Below are 18385 nucleotides of genomic sequence, written 5' to 3'. Positions count from 1 at the left end.
ATCTATACGCGTACGTGAGCGTACACATCGCTTGCGACGGAGATGGTGATAATTTCTTAAAGTATACGCACGACTCGAATCTTCCTCCCATCCACAACTTGGGCATACTTGCTCAAACCTGTACTCAATCGCTCGGGCAATACTAAAGCAAAACCAAATTTGCGCGCCCACAGTCCTGAAGACAGTGAGCGTGGTGAAGATTCGCAATCATGGGTATGTCCATATGCCGCCACGTCGAAAGAGCATGCGCCTATAGAAGGCACGCTGCGATTGTTGGGCAATGTGCTGACTGTCATACTAGCTCCCAAAAAGAATCAGAAGATGTCCCTTGGGACCTTCTTACAAGATGACAGTATGTCGACCGTAGGACAGTAATGGTACGGCGACAATGGGTTAATTCAATCATTAGGCTATGGCTCATGGGCCGACGAAATGGAGGACATGCCATTGCCAGGTACGCACATCAGTATCCCAGTATTGACTACATCTAAAAAGCAATTACAGCTACCGATGCGCAAAAGAGTTATGGCGCCTCTGCCGGACGACGGGACTTCAGCTCGAACACTGGAATGGGAGGAGCATCTTTTGGTCAGTACACGTTCTCTCCCCCGCAATGACTCGAGCTTACCAGATCTCAGAAAGAAGAGACCTGTCCCAGTACTCTGTGCGCGAACAATTGCCCTTGCCTGACAAACCTCCGTATACCGCCCATCTTGCCAACCTCTCCTTCGACGTCACACAGGACGACATCCGAGATTTCTTCCGAGACTGCGAGACGACTAACGTTCGAATTGTGGAGGATAAGATGGACAGAAAACCCAAGGGATTTGGTTATGTCGAATTTGGGACACTCGATGGACTCAAGACCGCGCTCAGTCTTTCTGGTAGCAATCTTGCAGGTCGTCAAGTCAGAATCAGCGTAGCAGACCCTCCTAAGAACGATAGACCCGAGTCAAACCGAGACTTTAGCGACTGGAGCCGTAAAGGACCATTGCCAGAATTACCTTCCTCGCAAAGACGAGTTTCTGAGAGAAACTTCAACAGAAACATGGACAATATGTCAGATGCTGGCAGTGAACGAGGCAGCCGCAGAGGCTTCGGCGCAGACACAGATGGAAAAGTCCGAGACTTCTCCAACTGGGAACGCAAAGGCCCTCTTTCACCAGCCGCCATCCCAGACAGAAGTCTTGGTGGCGCCGGTCGTCAAGCCAGCAAAGAAGGCACCTTTCGTCGTAATTCACCATCTTGGGGCGAGGGAAGGTCACAGGAAGGCTCCAGGCCACCTAGAAGAGAGTACCCTGATCGACCAGTTCCTGTCAGAGAGCCAACTGCGGCCGAGACGGACAACCAGTGGAGATCGAAAATGCGACCGGACGTTCCACCCAAGTCTCCTGAGCCAGAAGCCAGCGTGCCGTCCTCCCCAGCACCTCCTGCAGCTCCTGCAACCAGACCTAAACTCAACCTGGCCAAGAGGACTGTGTCGGACGCGGATCCTTCAGGCTCTTCGGCACCTGCGGCTGACACGAAGGCTAGTCCATTCGGTGCGGCCCGGCCTGTCGACACTGCTGCAAAGGAGCGTGAAGTGGAACAGAAACGACAGGAGACGATCCGCCTCAAGAAGGAGGCCGATGACAAGGCCAAAGCTGACAGAGCTGAGGAGAAACGCCAGGCCCGTGAGAAGCCACAAACCGAGAGCACAGAGCAAGCCAATGACGTGAATGCCACTAACGAGAATGGTGAGAACGATGAAGTCGAGCCCAAGCCTCAACCAAAGTTTGAGCTTTTGCGCCGACAGGCATCCGAAAGCAACGATATGGTCGCTGACGAAGATGCTGAAGAGGATGAAGCACCTGCACCAGATCGTGACACAGCAGTCAAACCAAAGGAGGTTACTCGAGCCCCACCAGCCGCAGAGAACGGCGCTTGGAGGAAGGCTGCACCAGCATCGGAAGCGCCAGCAGATAGCGAGACGGCAGCACTTCAGGAGGATGGATGGAGCACGGTCTCGAAGAACACCAAGCCCAAGAAACAGAACCACAACAATAACAACAACAGACGTAGCCAGCACCCGCGTGCTATTGCCTCGTAAGACACGACCTAGAGACGGTTCAACTACTCCACTCGTATCAATGACGGTCGTCTTGTGAAGGCACATTTACTTCAGTGGTATAGCCCACAAATGCATTCAAGCTCTACTTCGTCGGGTCTTCAATCAATGTATGGGCAGGGATTCAAAAGCAACGAGGCAGATTGAGCATTTACATACAGGAGCAATCCATGCTTCTCATTCATCTACAGCATTTCGTCAGTTCCGGTCATGTGTCTGCTGGCTAGGCTATCAAGTGTAGATACAATGTCAACCAGTGCATTTCCATTGTGGTTAGTCGCCCACTCGTGATCCTAGCCTATGCTCCTGATGTGCCTCTGATATCACAACTTTCGAAAAGCTGCACGTGAGCATTCCTGACTTTTATCAAACGAGGTACTGGATGGCCTCGATTGTAACACTTGTGCAAAGCTAAGGCATGATTATGCTGAACTAATACACTTCGCGACCGACTGCGAGTTGTTCATTGGTGCAGCACTGTTTGCCCAAGAAGGCTATCAGTGCTTGCCGAATGCGATGGGGACGCTGCAGCATTTCCTTTATCGCGCTTATCAAATAAGCCAAGATTTGGCAAGGCATGACGAGCTTCGTCCACTGCCTCTGGCCCATACAGGCACGTTCTCAGTGTAGATATACTAACCATCGTCCGGCGTTTCCTCTGAATCCATTATTATGAGACCATTACGCCTGCTATCATTGATTTGGGTTGATGGCTTTCTCTGGTTCGTATTGAGCTTCTAGATTCCCACACCAGGCTGCGTTGCCGCTCCCTCGGGCGTGGAGATTGTTTTTACCCATCCCAAAATTGAGATGACTTGGGCTTCGATTCGTGAGCATGGGCAGGCACCACGCTCTTAAACCTCATCACCTTTACCCTGTTTCTCCAGCTCACTCTGCCGCACCTTTCCAGCTTTTGAAAACCTCTTACGCTTCACCTTCAGCTTTTCTTCAAACCTCTTCTGTTTCTGCATTTGCCGTGGGAGACCGCATACCAGGTTTCAAGGTATCTGCAGGTAGGCACGAGACTGCATAGCATTGAGCTCCTACAGCAGTCCCCTAACGTGCTACAGCTTTTCTATCGAGTTTGCATTCAAACATATTCATTGAACTAGACTCTTCCTACGATTCTCCTGATTGCACGCCGTACGGTCTACGACCCAGACTGTACGACCTGCCACCATCACCACTAATCGGAAGCATGTCGTCCCTAGTGGATGTCGATATGGCTCCTCCTGATGCCCTCCGACTGCCCAGCAATGCTGAGAGTGAGAAGGAAGATGTCGGGCCAAAAGAATCCACGATAGGAGAGGACGGTGTACCTACCCTGAAGACCTTCCCCGCTACCGACAACGACATGAGGGCCGAAGCGCTGCACATTATCGCAGACTCAGTAGCTCAGCAAAGAAATACAGGTGCCAACGCGCTTATCTTCCACCCTATTATTCTGGCCGTAATGGTCGGTGCTTTTGCAGTCTTGATACGCATTTACGCAGAACCAGATGGCACTACGAATTGGATCATGGTCGGTACCACGTCACCTGGCGTTATCATGGCTGTGCTAGGTGGCATCCGTATGTTGCTCGGACCCTATATCTTTGAAGCAGAGCGGGTTGGCACTTGGAAATGGTTGAACACAGGCAGATCTGCCGATGAAGAACAAGAGACGGGTTTGCATATACTTGGTGACAGTGACGAGATCCTACTTACAAAATTCGGAGACGACTATATCGGTGCTATTGTATTTCGTGGAGCACAGCCTATCAGTTCTCCTGCCTCGCCAGGAAGTAACAAGAGGACGCGCAGAGCGCAGTCACCAACAAAGCATACGAAATTGGTTATTCGTGCTTGGAGTGTTAGACAGAAATACAGACGGAAGGAAGTTGGGTCGGCTTTACTAGAGGACGCTATCAAGGTCGGTCAAGCTAAAGGTTGGATTGTCGGCGGTGTTGAGTTTGCGAAAGATCATGCCAATTCTAAAAGAGTGCTACCTGCCATGTTCAACGGAGCACTGGACAAATACGATCGAATTGCGAACAACACGCTGGAGAAGAAATTGGCAGAGCTTGATGCTGGACAAGAGAAGGGCAAGAAACGAAAGTAGTGATTGGCTTGATGCCAGTCATACTGTGGTGGATGGTTGGAAGTATTTCTAAGGGGTACGCCTTTACGACGATTACGACTTGGTGCTTTTAAGATACCCATTCGTTTGGCAGATACGACATGCTATATATGTGCTTGTGGTCGCAGATTTCCCAGACAGCTTTCAAATAGCATATATGAGGTTGGAAGCTTTCTTCTCGTTGTATCAGCTTGAGTAACCCACCACAAGTCTGGCTCAACGAAACTCATTCTGCCTGATAACACATCACCAATAACATTGCTTCGCATGCAGTAACGCAGTTCTGTGCCAGATCACAGGCTTTGCTTGAGATGCGCTTGCCTCGTGTACCGTCTTGGCAAGCCATAGGTACTGTAGCGTACCAGAAATTGGCCTGGATAAGGGACGCGTTGGAATGGCCATTGATCTCCGCGTCAGCTCTTCTTTACACACTCTGTGCAACTCCCAGGATGTATGGCAGTCGCCCGCAAGGAACCGTCGCTCGAGCTTTCACATGAGCCAAAACATCATCCAGCATGTTGTCTGAGTCTGTCTTTTAAGCTCTTTGAGTCGATCGAGCAGCTTCTGCAACCAGTGTATCGCGAGAATGCCTCCAAACTCGTTATACTCTCTGTCGGCTGTGGCTCAGGCTTCTTCGAGAATATGCTACGATCGTTTCTGCTCAAACAGGAACTTTTGAATATCCAACTTCGAGGCGTTGAAACATACTCTACACCCACGCCATACCTACCAGATGAGATAATTCATCGAGTCCAAGGCACATGGGATATCTCAGACGAGGCTTCAGAGGCGGACGTTCTGCTCTTTGTCTATCCTCGAGAAGGTCGATTAGTGCAACGGTACATGAATCGGTTTTCACCAAACATATGTATGGTTCTCTGGCTTGGTCCTCGAGCTGACTGGGCAGAGCAAGATGCATTCTTTCAGGACATCGTCGCATTCCACAAGCCCGTACTTCTGGAAGATGCGGGTCTGGCGTCCTACGAGGTCGTCGTCACCATGAACAACAGCTTATAAATGATTTCAGAGTACAACCCTTTTCGAGACATGACAGAAAGGCTATACCGAAGAGGCTATCACACGACAGCAACTCTTGGCCTATCCTAAATCTAGTAAAACCCTCACTAGAGCGGCTCCTGTCTCGCGACGGGCACTCTGAGACGTCTTCTCCATCCTCTTTGTAATTGCTTGTTGTACATGAACAAGGCATAGGCCAAATGCCTCCGAGAAAGGGACAATGTTTGTCCGTGTGGGGACGATGTCCTTCTTCAACCAATACTGAGATGTCAGCACGGAGTCATTGTCACAGGTCAACGACAACCTCGAATCCTCTGTCTGGAATCCTGTAAAACAAGCTTGGCAGGTACAGCAAATTTGTGTACACTGCGCGCCCCGCACGCGTCTATACACAACTGAACCGACGTATTCCTGTCCGAAAGCGGACCCTGCCGGCTATATTCAACCACCTCAACCTCTTACCGGCTTGTGACTCGACTGGCTGTGCTGATTCGATTCACGACACCGAGCATAAAATCATCTCGACTTGAGATTACAAGTTCTATGGGCCTCAACGTTCGTCATTCGTGTAAAGATCTTGTATCTGATTCGTCGCAACATTGCTTTCACCCCACGACATCTCAAGCAGCCATGGCTATGGTCTGCCTGAATGGCATCCATAGTGCTCGAGTCCCAGGACATGACGCGCAGCGGAACCAAGTGGAGCCTTTCAGTGGTTCTGGAGCTGCAGAATATTGTATCCGAAAAGTATCGAGCAATACGACCTGGAGCATATAGGTAAGACAGTCCATCCTGTAGCTTACGCTCTTGTATCTGCAGCTTCAGAACTTTTAAGAGCCACTGTGTCAAGAAGTGATACGCCTGGCGTACACTCGAGATGCAGAACGCCACGGCTGACAATTCTGTGTCAGGAGCTGTGAAGATGTACGATATTCGTAGCGACAAATCTGAGCAATCTTTGCTCGAGATGGTCAGGCGAAGCATCCGCTCAGAGCCAAAGACTATGCCGACACTCTTGCTTTACGACGGTGCAGATAATGAGGCAGTACCCCAAGGATTTGCACTAATATCATGCAGAGAAAGGACTTAAGATTTTCGAGGAGATCACCTATCTGGATGAATACTACTTGACCAATGCAGAGCTGAATTCTCTCCATAATCATGCAGATACTCTTATCGAGCACATCCCAGCTGGAGCACGCATCATTGAACTTGGAAGTGGGTATGTCAATTTTGTTTCGCTTGACTTTCACACCAATTTGTATATGAGTACCAGCCGTCTGTCGACTCAGGTTCACATGGTATAGTTGCTGACCATGAGCAATGTTTAGCAATCTGAGAAAGGTCAGGATCTTGCTCGACGCCCTCGAACGAGCCCAGAAGGACATTGACTACTTCGCGCTCGACTTGTCGTACGATGAGCTAAAAAGGACGTTTTCAGAAGTTGATACATCTCACTTCAAACACGTAAAGCTCAACGCTTTCCATGGAACGTACGACGATGGCCTCGCGTGGTTATCCAGGCCAGAGAACAAGGACAGGGTCAATATCGTCATGACCTTGGGGTCGTCAATCGGCAATTTTGGAAAGGCTGACGCTGCGAAATTCCTGCTTGGATTCAGTCAGGCGCTCGGTCCAGCAGACCTCATACTTGTAGGTCTTGATGCTACAGACGACGAAGATCGTATTTTCCGTGCGTACAACGATAATCGAGGCGTGACTGAACGCTTCTATCGCAACGGCCTTGTACACGCCAACAAGCTTTTTGGCTATGAGGCCTTCAAGCAAGATGAGTGGATTGTCTTGGGAGAGTACCTCAAGGATGAGAATCAACATCGTGCAAGCTATGTTGCCACGAAGGACATTCTGATTGATGGGATTGAGATTAAGAAGGGTGAGAAGTTGCAATTTGAGCTGGCCAACAAGTTTCGCGATGATCAAAGCGACGAGATCTGGCGCGAGGCAGCCCTGATACCTACTGCAGTCTATACTGACTCGGTTGGCAAGCATCGTAAGTGCAATGACAGATCAGAGGACATTACTAAAGCATTCTTAGAACTGCATATTCTCAAGCCAGCGAAACTTGCTTTTGATACTCGGCCAGACTTGTATGCTCCAACCCCTGTGCCTGCTGTTCGTGAGTGGCAGCAGCTCTGGACTGTCTGGGATATTGTCACTAGATCCATGGTACCACGGGATGAGTTGATGAACAAGCCTATCCAGCTTCGCAATAATTTGATCTTTTACTTGGGCCACATCCCTACATTTGCCGACATTCATTTCACCCGTGCGACTGGGCAAAAGCCGACCGATCCGAGCTACTACTACCAGATCTTTGAGCGTGGTATAGACCCGGACGTGGACGATCCGACACAATGTCACAGTCATTCAGAGATACCCGACGAGTGGCCGCCGCTTTCGGAAATCCTGCAATATCAGCTGCGAATTCGCAATCGGATCTTAAAGAGCATCGAGTCGGGCTACGCTGCCAAGGACAGGAAATTGGCACGAGGTCTCGTGCTAGCATTTGAGCACGAGGCCATGCATCTTGAAACTTTCTTGTATATGCTGCTGCACAGTGAAAGGATCCTGGCACCTCCTGGCGGCGCTGTTCCTGACTTCAAGGCTATTGGAGAGACCTCTGGACTTGCGAGAACTGAGAATCAGTGGCACGCAATTCCCACGTCCAAGTTTGTGATTGGAGCAGATGATCCAGAGAACAGTGATCCTCCCGAGCGATATTTTCTGTGGGACAACGAGCGTCCAGCAAGAGTTGTTGAAGTGCAGAAATTCGAGGCCCAAAGCCGACCGATCAGCAATGGTGAGTATGCCAGGTTCCTAGAAGATACTGGGAAGACAGCCTTACCAGCATCATGGGTCAAGAGGACGCCGCCGTCCAATGGTCATGCCCGCGACGAAGGCCATACCTCCGACGGTACAAATGAAGTAGTCAGTGTCTCTTTTCTAAATGGTAAGGCTGTTCGCACTGTATACGGTCCAGTACCATTGGAATTCGCACTGGATTGGCCAGTGATGGCGTCGTATGATGAGATTGTTGCTTTCGCAAAGTGGACTGGTGATGGGAATAGAATACCTACCTTCGAAGAGCTCAAAAGCATCTACCACTACGTGCATAAGCAAGAACGTTTGGCGGAGAAGACACCAAGCACTCTGGTTCCAGCGGTGAATGGTCACCTGTCGAACGATGGAGTTGAGGAGACACCGCCACAGCACGATTTGTCGCACGGGGTTGGCGAGCCAGCCAACCGCAACCTAAACCCGTATGATCTTTTCATCGATCTCAAAAGTGCTAACGTCGGCTTCAAACAATGGTACCCATCTCCTGTCACTGCTGATGGAACGCGTCTTCGCGGTCAAAGTGATGTCGGTGGTCTCTGGGAGTGGACCAGCACCTCTTTCGCCGCTCATGATGGCTTCGAGGCGATGAATCTTTATCCTGGATATTCCGCCGACTTCTTTGACGAGAAACACAACATCTGTCTTGGCGGTAGCTGGGCCACGATTCCTCGCATTGCCGGGCGGAAGAGCTTCATCAATTGGTATCAGCGTAACTACCCGTTCGTCTGGTGCACTGCTCGCCTCGTGCGGGACGTTGCATGATCTTGGCTCGCTTCGAAACATTGGCCACGGTCTCGATCGCAACACCAAACAAAGAATACTCAATCCTTGTCTGATCACCATACACTTCACCGACAGCGATGCAGGTCGGCAGCAATCGTTGTTTGAGGAGTAAGAGGGTCATCAGGCAGGACATTCGCTCGTTGAAACAAGAAGAAAAAATATGATCCGCTTTCGGGTAATGTTTCGTCGTGTGTCTGCACTTGTCCATTTTTTCTGCAGTGATGTTTTTTTCACACACCCTTTCACTGCCAGGACTATGTTGTTTACCCACACGCACAGTGTCATGTTATTCCTTGCCTTACTGCCTCGTCATTGGCATGACAACTATTGCATGCAACACATGAGCCACGTTTCAGACAGTTCCCAATCTTCTTTCTCCTTCGTACCTCTTCATGTGTCATTCCTTGTCTTTTGCCATTGTATCGTCGCGAGAACATAACCTTTTTCAGGATTGTGTGTATATCGATCTGTCTTCGTGATTTAGGACAAAGAAACGATTACTTGAAAGATCTCTCTATTGCGAACAAGGAAAAGAAAGATGACAAACATTCACCCAAACAGTATCTTCCGCTGGGAGGACGCCGCCAGTCTTGGTAAGTTTTTTTCCATCCACCACCACAAAAACTGTGAAACATTTTGAGACATCAAACGATTGGACTGACATTTCTCTCACTCCTTTAGAACACGCTTGCTGGCAGTGTCCGACCAAGGCTAATAGCCCAAGAGCTTTGCAGACGTGTTATGGCGTTCACTCTATGCCATGTACTTCTTACCACCCTACCATGCATGCTGTTGGCGCCGCTCACAGATGCTCTGGTTGTGTCATCACTAGGGAGGTGCACGAGAACAGGCACCGAGAGGTATGTATGTCCCTCGTAGTTAGTTTGGAGTGGAGTTTGTTGTGCTGATGACTTGAAGATCGCAGAACTTGTGGCTGAGTACAAGGCTGAAGAAGCTCCTACAGCGCTGACACTCACACCGTCTCGCATTCCCCTTCTGGAACGAAACGTTAATCTCAATGCCGTGGAACGGCCCAGGCCAGGAAGAGCTGTTCTCCAACTGGAACTTGACCAAGACGAAGGTTATGCAGGACAACGTATTCGAGAAGATCAGGAGAACATCGAACACGAAGACGACATTACCTCACTGTCCAGCTATGCACCATCATCTGCAGATACTCTGGCGACACCGACCAAGAAACTCTCGAAGGCCGAAGCTCGAGCCCAAAAGAAGGCAAAGAAGTCAGCCAAGTCACAGAACAAAGCTCTTAGGAACCAGAGTCGAAACCTCGCTTCAGTGACCCTAGCCGACGTTGAAAATGTAGCCAAAGTTCTGCATGGAGACGATCACGATGCTATCACAAGTGGCTCAGCACACCCATTGGCGACAGACAGGACAATCGAGGATGTGATTAACAGGAATCTGGCCTTTGTCAAGAACATCCAAGCACACAAGCAGTATCTGTTTAGGTCTGTGGCTGCTGGAAGAAAGGAGAACAAGGAAAGGAAGAGGTTAAAGAAGAGGGCTGACAGCGGTGAAACCACAGAGGAAACTGTCGAGATGGAAGAGGTCGTCACTGCAATCATGATCAAGCTCGGAATTGCAGCCAGCGTTGCAGCTTCCTCCATCTCAGGCTCTTCACCTACCTTGTCCTCAACACCGAACCGCAGCACGACAGGTGTCATCTCTGCTAGTCGCAAACGAGCAAACTCCAGCCTGAATATCTCGTCTTCTCCTATGAGCAACAAGAACAGTCCTGGAGCCTCGAAGACGATACTCGTCATTGTTGTAAAGCTTCGACAAGCCATCAAGTCCGACCTGGAGAAGCATGAGAATGAGGTTCACGCAAGATATGTGAGGGCTGGCGGCTTCTGGAGATATGTTGGTAAGACTGTCTTCGAAAGGATGACCGATGTTGCTAAAGAGTTGGATGTCAGTACTGGAGAGAAGTGGGACAAGAAGAGAGCAAGGGAAGAGAAGCTCGTTGATAAGGTCGACGATGATATTCCTGCTGAGCAGGAGCACGAGGACGATACTTGAGATGAAATGCTGCTGGTGGGTAAGCCACAGTGGTTGAGTCGCTAACGAAAAGTGTCGGCTGTTCAGTGACGAAGGAGTGAGCGTAAATGAGCGAAGTCATCAAAGGCTTCTTTCCGACCACTATTGTTTCAACATGCACGCTGGGCCAGTATCGATGGAACAACAGACCCAGCGCACTTACCAACCATGTTGAGACACCACATCGCTAAGAGCGTTCACGCCAGGGCTGTGCTTGGATGAGACACCTTAATTTAGTAGGCTATCAAGTGTATTGCGAGTCGGTTGGATTGGAGAACGACAAAAGTTGGAGGGATCTTGAGGACCATTTGCTATGAAACACAAGTTGGAATATGCTCATGGCTACGTTCGGTGACACAGTCAATGCTTGGAGCAGTCGTGCCTGGCTATTGACATTTGACACATGGGTTTTCCGTCTTACACGCGACATGTGTATGCATGCTGTTGGTACGTCGGAGTACCTCATCGGTTTGTTCAATAGCTCGATGTGAGATCAATGCTACCCTGTCAATCGCATTTTACCAAGTATTGACGGACTGAACTTCGTACGCCACTGGAGACGCTGATGTCCAAAGCTACGCAGAAGCACTTCTGGTGAGCCTACCTCGACCGGCTTGTGCGGTATGAGTATCACCTTCCTCCCATTGGTTGTTCTCCTGTCATTCAAGTCGTGCGGAATTAAGGGGCCCTCCAAAATTGTCTACGGCTGCAGTTTCCGGTTCAGCCAAGCTCAATTCGCCACTAACGACGCCGCCAATCTATTCTCGGCGAGCTCAATGTTTGACCTTTCCTTCCACTTGATCTTTCGTCCGTACTTCGTCGCGGGCTTCCACTTTCACTGTACAACAGGGCGTGAACTTTAACTTGCAAGCCGTCATCTGGCTTGTTGGTTGCAAAAGTTCATCCAGCTCGCTTACTAAACAACAAGTCGTCCACAAACATTACTGTATGGATCGAAAGTCTGGGCGTGGTCAGGAAGTCAAGTTGCTCTCATGCAGAATGCTCTACAGGAAGCTCGACCACTCTTCATGCATGATCTTGTCACGCGCCAGGTTTGAGTGGTGACAAGCATGGGCTGAAATGTACCCTCGAAGCGTAGCTCTTTTGGGCTGCATCTTCCTCTCGAGACATCGAACTAGCGATCAGCCACGAAGACAGTAAGCGAGTCGTCCCACATCGTCATTCGTGCACGTTGCACAATCGTCCTAGTCACGTCGGCGACGAGAGAAGGTCGTATGGTGGCGAAATGCTTGTGCAGGCTTGTTTTCACCTTATTGTGATGGAAAGTCTGCATTGAGCATTGAGCTAAGCACGACCTTAATGGCACCTTAGCTCGAAAAAGCATGGCGTGGAGGTACATGCTTGTAGCGTCTCGCAGTTGTCCGAGACAACTTATCTAGCTTCAAGCTGTTTCGTCGAGGGTTTAGTCGTCTCGACTGCTTCTGGACCAGGTACTTGTGGTGTTCAGGTCCACAACATCATGTGAGGGTTGTACTTCAGCAGCAGCCTTGCTACTCGCAGTCCTCGTATATCTATCTACCACAGATCTCCCGCGGCTAGGGGTATCGTCGTAACGGAACATCAACCTTCAAGCAGATCAGTAATGTCGGCCACGTTCGTTCATATCTATGATGGTCCGTGGATCAACTGGTCCCACGGGCTGGCTACTGGCATGACTGTGACTCTGTCACAACGTGCAGGAGGTTTACTCACTGCATTCATCGCGACATTCGTCACAATATGTGGTGCTGAACTGTGGAAACTCCTCTGCTATATCTTACATCAGCTTCGATCACAAAAGACGCCTCAAGATGGTTTGTTCAACCGCTTCTGGCTATTACCGCAAGATGTCTAACTAGTAGCATAGGCCTCTACCATCAGCAGCAGGTGATTCTGCGGACATCACCCACTCCTGGAGGTGCTGCTTGGCTGTGGCTGCTGCAAACGTACCACTGGGCAGGCAAAGCAAGGCTGTCATTTCTTCGTTCTCTGCCATGGGCAGTCTTTGGCGTGTCGTACATTGTTGTGGTTGGTCTTTTGGCCATTTTCTCCTCTGAAATATCAAAAAGCCCTGGCCCACAACGATTGCTGACTGGTGATCAATGTGGGCTCTGGTCACTGAATACGAGCTCGCCTGATTCCAGCGCTGCCTGGCAATCCAAGGTGACAAGTGATAGGTAAGCAGGTATTGTGCAGCATGCGAATTCTCGTTAACAGGTACAGCTTATCTGCAGCTACCTATGCAAAAGCTTGTTATGGAGGAAACGAGGGCGCTCAATGTGGTCACTACGTCAATCCTGCCATCGAGTGGACGTCCAATACTAACGCCACATGTCCCTTCACGTCTGGTATGTGTTACTGGAACGATCTCTCAGCTATATCCATTACTTCGAAGATGATAGACAGTCACCTGGACTTGGGTATCAACTCCGCTCCACGAGGACGGATCCAGTTCGAAAAGACAACAACATGCGCGCCAATGCGTACCAGAGCGTTCGCCACTCAAGTCAACGTCACTGAAGAGAATTCAGACACTGAAAATGGTATTCCTGGAGACTATATCTACAAGTTCTGGCTGGGTCAAATGGTGGGTGATTCAGGCACAAACGTAACGAACTACACGTATCAATACAACTTGCATACTGCCATGGATAACATCGGGTATACTCTAGCATCTTACCAGTCCCTTGCTGGTTATCCATTGAACCCTGGCGTGTATGTGCCTATCAAAGAGATTAGCAACACCAACGCGGACCTATCGCTGCTGTTCCTGGCAAGCAATTCTATCCGATATGAAAAGCCCACGAATGATCCACTTTTCGCGGCTCACTACTCTTACAATCTCAGTGGATATACTTGGTGGTCCTCGGATCAGTACGTTACTGTCCTTGGATGCAGTGAACAGTACCGAGTGTGCAACCCTAACAATGGCGTTTGCACACCGCGAATGGGCACTATTCAGCTGCAGCAAGCTTTTCTTGCCAACGGTGATGGGCTTAACCTGAACCTCAATCAGAACGCAACAGCCTTTCGTGTTGTTCTCGCAGCAGCCTACTCTAGCGTTTATCATGCCACTTTCACAAGAGGAGGGAATGCACTCCGTGCTTCCGAGACAGTCTCTACGCTTTCACAAGCAGTCTTGCCAGCCAATCAGTGGCACATTGAAGTCGGAGCGTGGTTTGACACGGGACTTTCCAGGATACAAGCCATGATTGAGCAGTATGTTGTACCACCGAAAGCTCTGCCAGGATCTCATGTTCAACCATATCAAGCTGGAAGGGACAATCCCTATTGGGTCATGTGTTACAACCAGATCGTCAATGACAGCTCCAGTAGCATGAGCTTCTCCGTATTGGGATTAGCAATTCTTTTCGTCATTGGTGGTGCCATCATCTTTCTCTCCATGACAATCGATACAGTGGTTGGCTACATCCAGCACAAGACTGGGAAAGGCCTGCACGCTCGGATGGAGTGGATCGTGAACGACAAACTACAGATGCAGAGAATGCTACACAGAGAGATGAAGCTAGGTCAGTGGCACGAGGGAACTTCCAGGATCCCTGTGACAGTTGGGTATGGAGAGCAGAAATTCTCGGGACCTGCTGAGTATGAGCTTCTCGCGCAGGACCATGATCATGGCGAAGCAAGTGGAGCGGATGATGCCGCTAGGGTACAGCTTGTGCAGGAAGAGCATGAGCCCAAAGGATGGCGAAGCTAGATGACCAAGTCCATCGCGGTTACAGTACTATAGCATGAGTAAAGTCGACGCATCTATCATAGGTCAAAGTAGTAGTCCGAGTATCTTCACTGTTTACCTGATCCATCCTCATCTTTACTTTACAGCGAAGCTTTGACAAGCATCGCCTAGACACAGTAGGGAGTTTTCTATTGCCTGAGGCACCTAGATCTTGGACTAATTAGCGATGACGTCGACCTCAAAGCAGTTCGCCTGGACATGAAGTCCGAGAGCAGGAAAATGACCTTACAGGTTGATGGTCGAGGGAGCGGCCTGAAATACAGTCGCAGCACTTCTTCGCTTGCTCGTGTCACGCTTTGGTCAAAGGACGTGACAGGACAAGCTGGCGCCTCCTCGCTTCTGGAGGAGTGCGATCCATCCCAGGAATTTCACCAGTTTATTTCAATATTTATTTCCTCACACTCATAAGCGCCTGAGCAATCGCTTCATTAACTTTCGGCTTGAGACCTTGCCAGCACTCAAGCACCGTGCTCAATCTCGTATATACCAGGCTATCCTCCGCAGTCAACGACGAAAGCGAGAGCGGAGACTAGCAGGCAGGAGTGGGTTGTGCAGGTTCCTCCCTCACATCCACCGTCCATCACTGACCGGTCCTCTCAAAAATGCCCGTAGACCTGCTTCGGCGAACACAGCAGACGGTACCTCTATGGCGAATTCGGGATGGGCAGGTGAATCAAGAGCGCCTGGCCAAAGGCGGCAGAAAGTGCTAGGCTATATCAAGGCTGCCAACGAACTGCGCCAGTCGTACCAGCAAACATTCCAGACACGATGGCAGGAAAGCGATTATCAGGAGGGTCTACCTGGTGCTTTTCCAGATGCCGATGTTGTTCGGAGTGGTGACGAGGAAATGCTGTTGTTTCCTAGCTATGCCCGAATCCATGCTCCAGCGACACATCACTCGCAAGGCCTTCCGCGGTCAGCGCCTGGCACGAACGAAGATGTAAGCAATCCAGACTCGGGCGATGCGGATTACTGGAGAAGAGAATGGCAGAAATACGAGGATGTGAATGCAGTGGTAGATGTCGACGTACGAGGTTGGATCTATACTCCTCAGCGTGGTCCGTTGAGCAGGAGAAACAGGCTACTGCTCGCTGTGGCACGTCGTCTAAGTGGCATACCAGCCCCTACAAACACACCTCCTCGAAGTCGCGAAACTTCACAAGGTCCTGGCTGGCGCGACAGAGTACAGGATGATATGCTAAGTCAGGAGGAAGAAGCTGCTGCCAGAGAAGCTGATCTCATCCAGCGTCGTGGTCAACGCGAAGCCGAAGCCGCTGCCACTGGCAGGTATACTGCTGATAACGATTCTCTCATGGATTTCAGTCCTACCAACAGCCGAGCCTCGTCACCTTCGAGACCTGCCTCAACACGCATGAATACATCTACTGCGAACGACTCTACTGATGCAATAACCCCCCTGCAAAAGAGGATGTCATGGAACCTTGCTGGTCAAATGAGCAAAGAAGAGATCATCGCAGCGAACGAGCAATTAATGAAGAGATTACGACCCTTTATGACTCTCCCCACTGCCAACAGTCCTATTACCATCTTCTTCTACAACGATAACAAGTCACAATCGAAATCTGTCTATACCGACGACTCAGGTCACTTCAAAGTCCGCGCAGCCCTCAACTTTGTGCCGACCAAAGTTCGAGTACTTGCCTCGGAAAACTTGTCGGCTACTGAGGACGTAAACATCACCAACGAGAGGGGCATAAGTCTTGTCAGTGACATCGACGATACAATCAAGCATTCAGCCATTGCAAGTGGTGCTAAGGAGATCTTCAAAAACACCTTTATTCGAGAGCTGGGCGAACTTGTTATTCCTGGAGTGAAAGAATGGTACTCGAAAATGGCCAGCTTAGGTGTCAAGTTGCATTACGTCTCAAACTCGCCGTGGCAGCTTTACCCTGTTCTGAAGTCATACTTCGCATTGGCCGGGCTGCCACCTGGCTCTTTCCACTTGAAACAATACACTGGCATGTTGCAAGGTATATTCGAGCCGGCTGCGGAGAGAAAGAAAGGCTCGCTCGACCGCATTATGCATGATTTTCCGGAGCGGAAATTCGTTCTTGTCGGTGATAGTGGTGAAGCTGACCTCGAAGTCTATACCGATATTGTTCAGGAACACCCTGGACGTGTACTTGCCGTTTTCATCCGAGATGTGACAAGTAGAGAGGAGAACGACTTGAAGGAATTCTTCAATGGTAATCGCTCGGACGATGCGTCGACGGATGTGAATAAAAATCCATCTCAGCGTGAGAGTCAAAAGTCGAATGGACAGAAGCCTGGCCTGCCCGAGAGACCGAAACCAACAAGAGCTGCCACCGAGAACCTGATAGATTTTGGGGAAGATTCACCAAGTTCGTCCAAGTCTGAAGATTTATCATACTCGAGAGACATGGAAGCACTACAGCTGAGCAATAAATCGCCTCAAAGACCTGCGAAGCCTGCGAAGCCTTCTAATCTTCGCAGCATGACCACTGCCACGTTACAACGATCCTCAAGTTTCAGGAGGAACGAGGCCTCTTCCTCCTCAACACAGCAGAATAGTAACGGAAGCAAGACAAATGCACCGCCACCACCTCCCGCACCAAGACGAACCGCCACAGGGCTCAGCACTAATTCCACAACAAGCACAAAAACCAGTGCAAGCGATCCAGAAAAGCCTTCCTCTCGAAATAAGAACGCTGCGCCTTCACAGGCCTCCTACGACTCCCGCACATGGTGGCAAGACAACTCATCTTCCTCCAGTAACAACAACAACACCAACAACAACCGCACATCAAACTCCGGCTACCTCGCCTCAGCCCGCCAACAACTAAACACAGCCTACAACGCCCTCCCCACCATCCGCTCCCCACCCTCCCGAGAATCCCTCAAATCTTCATCCTCCGACCTCACCACCAACCCACCCCTCCCTCCTCGTCGCGGTCTCTCCTCCTACCCCGCCGCCGCCGCCCGCTTCGTTACAGGCGCCAATCTCGGCGACCCAGCCGCAGGCGGCGACGGCGGTACAGCACCGGGCCAACCCCTCGACCGCAAGCTAGAGATGTGGAAGAGGCGCTGGCAGAGAAGCGAGGAGATTATGCGGAAGCAGGGCGTTGTGCTTAGGGCGTGGAAGACGGGGTCGGATGTTATGGATGAGTGTTTGGAGATTGTGGAGAGGGAGTTTCGGAGGGTGGGGATTGAGGATGTTGATCGGGGTGAATCGAATAGGAAAAACAACAACAATAACAGTAACGATCACGGGGAATCCAGCAGGAATCACAATAACTAGAACCACGGGGATGAGGCAAAGAGTACGAAGGGCTGAATGAGGATTTCTGGTTAGCGGTTTGGAAAAGCTATATACGATTGTGAGCTGTAGAACTTGAAGTAGAAGGAGGACAATATATCAAAAGCATTGACAGCCTCATCCGTCTTTTGGCCATGTTGATCTGAGGACTCGACCACCTTTGTAAGTGCTCAATAGATGTTCGAGGTATTTTCCCCAGTTGACGTGAGAACGAACTTGCAGGCTTTTCAAATTATCGGAATTTGAAATCCACTACTGATACGTGGCACATTGAGCCTACTTGTACATACTTGAAGCGTCTATTACCTGACTCGAGGCGTCCCACTATATATGTCCAGAAAGAGGGATCGTTGTTGTGATTAACGCACAGACAGGATCTGTACACTG

General features: G+C 50.1%; 6 protein-coding genes across 6 annotated transcripts; all 6 read left to right on the top strand.

Moving 5' to 3' along the window:
* Positions 1–209: 209 nt before the first annotated feature.
* TIF3 (Eukaryotic translation initiation factor 4B) lies at positions 210–2089 on the top strand (the record flags this gene model as incomplete). Its single annotated transcript, XM_064897846.1, has 5 exons — positions 210–213; positions 302–352; positions 410–454; positions 505–588; positions 639–2089. The coding sequence occupies 5 exons, from the start codon at positions 210–212 to the stop codon at positions 2087–2089; spliced, it is 1635 nt and encodes a 544-aa protein (XP_064756796.1).
* Positions 2090–2942: 853 nt separating this feature from the next.
* Positions 2943–4208, top strand: LTR64_003489 (uncharacterized protein; the record flags this gene model as incomplete). Its single annotated transcript, XM_064897845.1, has 2 exons — positions 2943–3120; positions 3178–4208. The coding sequence occupies 2 exons, from the start codon at positions 2943–2945 to the stop codon at positions 4206–4208; spliced, it is 1209 nt and encodes a 402-aa protein (XP_064756795.1).
* A 1957-nt stretch (positions 4209–6165) lies between these two features.
* Positions 6166–8864, top strand: LTR64_003488 (uncharacterized protein; the record flags this gene model as incomplete). The annotated part of the gene is made up of 4 exons (XM_064897844.1): positions 6166–6271; positions 6321–6465; positions 6575–7254; positions 7300–8864. The coding sequence occupies 4 exons, from the start codon at positions 6166–6168 to the stop codon at positions 8862–8864; spliced, it is 2496 nt and encodes an 831-aa protein (XP_064756794.1).
* An 803-nt stretch (positions 8865–9667) lies between these two features.
* Positions 9668–10925, top strand: LTR64_003487 (uncharacterized protein; the record flags this gene model as incomplete). The annotated part of the gene is made up of 2 exons (XM_064897843.1): positions 9668–9745; positions 9804–10925. The coding sequence occupies 2 exons, from the start codon at positions 9668–9670 to the stop codon at positions 10923–10925; spliced, it is 1200 nt and encodes a 399-aa protein (XP_064756793.1).
* A 1621-nt stretch (positions 10926–12546) lies between these two features.
* On the top strand, positions 12547–14661 carry LTR64_003486 (uncharacterized protein; the record flags this gene model as incomplete). The annotated part of the gene is made up of 3 exons (XM_064897842.1): positions 12547–12757; positions 12811–13120; positions 13167–14661. The coding sequence occupies 3 exons, from the start codon at positions 12547–12549 to the stop codon at positions 14659–14661; spliced, it is 2016 nt and encodes a 671-aa protein (XP_064756792.1).
* Positions 14662–15346: 685 nt separating this feature from the next.
* Positions 15347–17980, top strand: LTR64_003485 (uncharacterized protein; the record flags this gene model as incomplete). The annotated part of the gene is made up of 1 exon (XM_064897841.1): positions 15347–17980. The coding sequence occupies one exon, from the start codon at positions 15347–15349 to the stop codon at positions 17978–17980; it is 2634 nt and encodes an 877-aa protein (XP_064756791.1).
* Positions 17981–18385: the final 405 nt, after the last annotated feature.

This window comes from Lithohypha guttulata (assembly GCF_036872675.1).
Source record: "Lithohypha guttulata strain CCFEE 5908 chromosome Unknown scaffold_2, whole genome shotgun sequence".
Lineage (NCBI taxonomy): Eukaryota > Fungi > Ascomycota > Eurotiomycetes > Chaetothyriales > Trichomeriaceae > Lithohypha > Lithohypha guttulata.
Note: the sequence above shows the minus strand (reverse complement) of the source record. Positions and strands in the feature narration are given on the sequence as shown.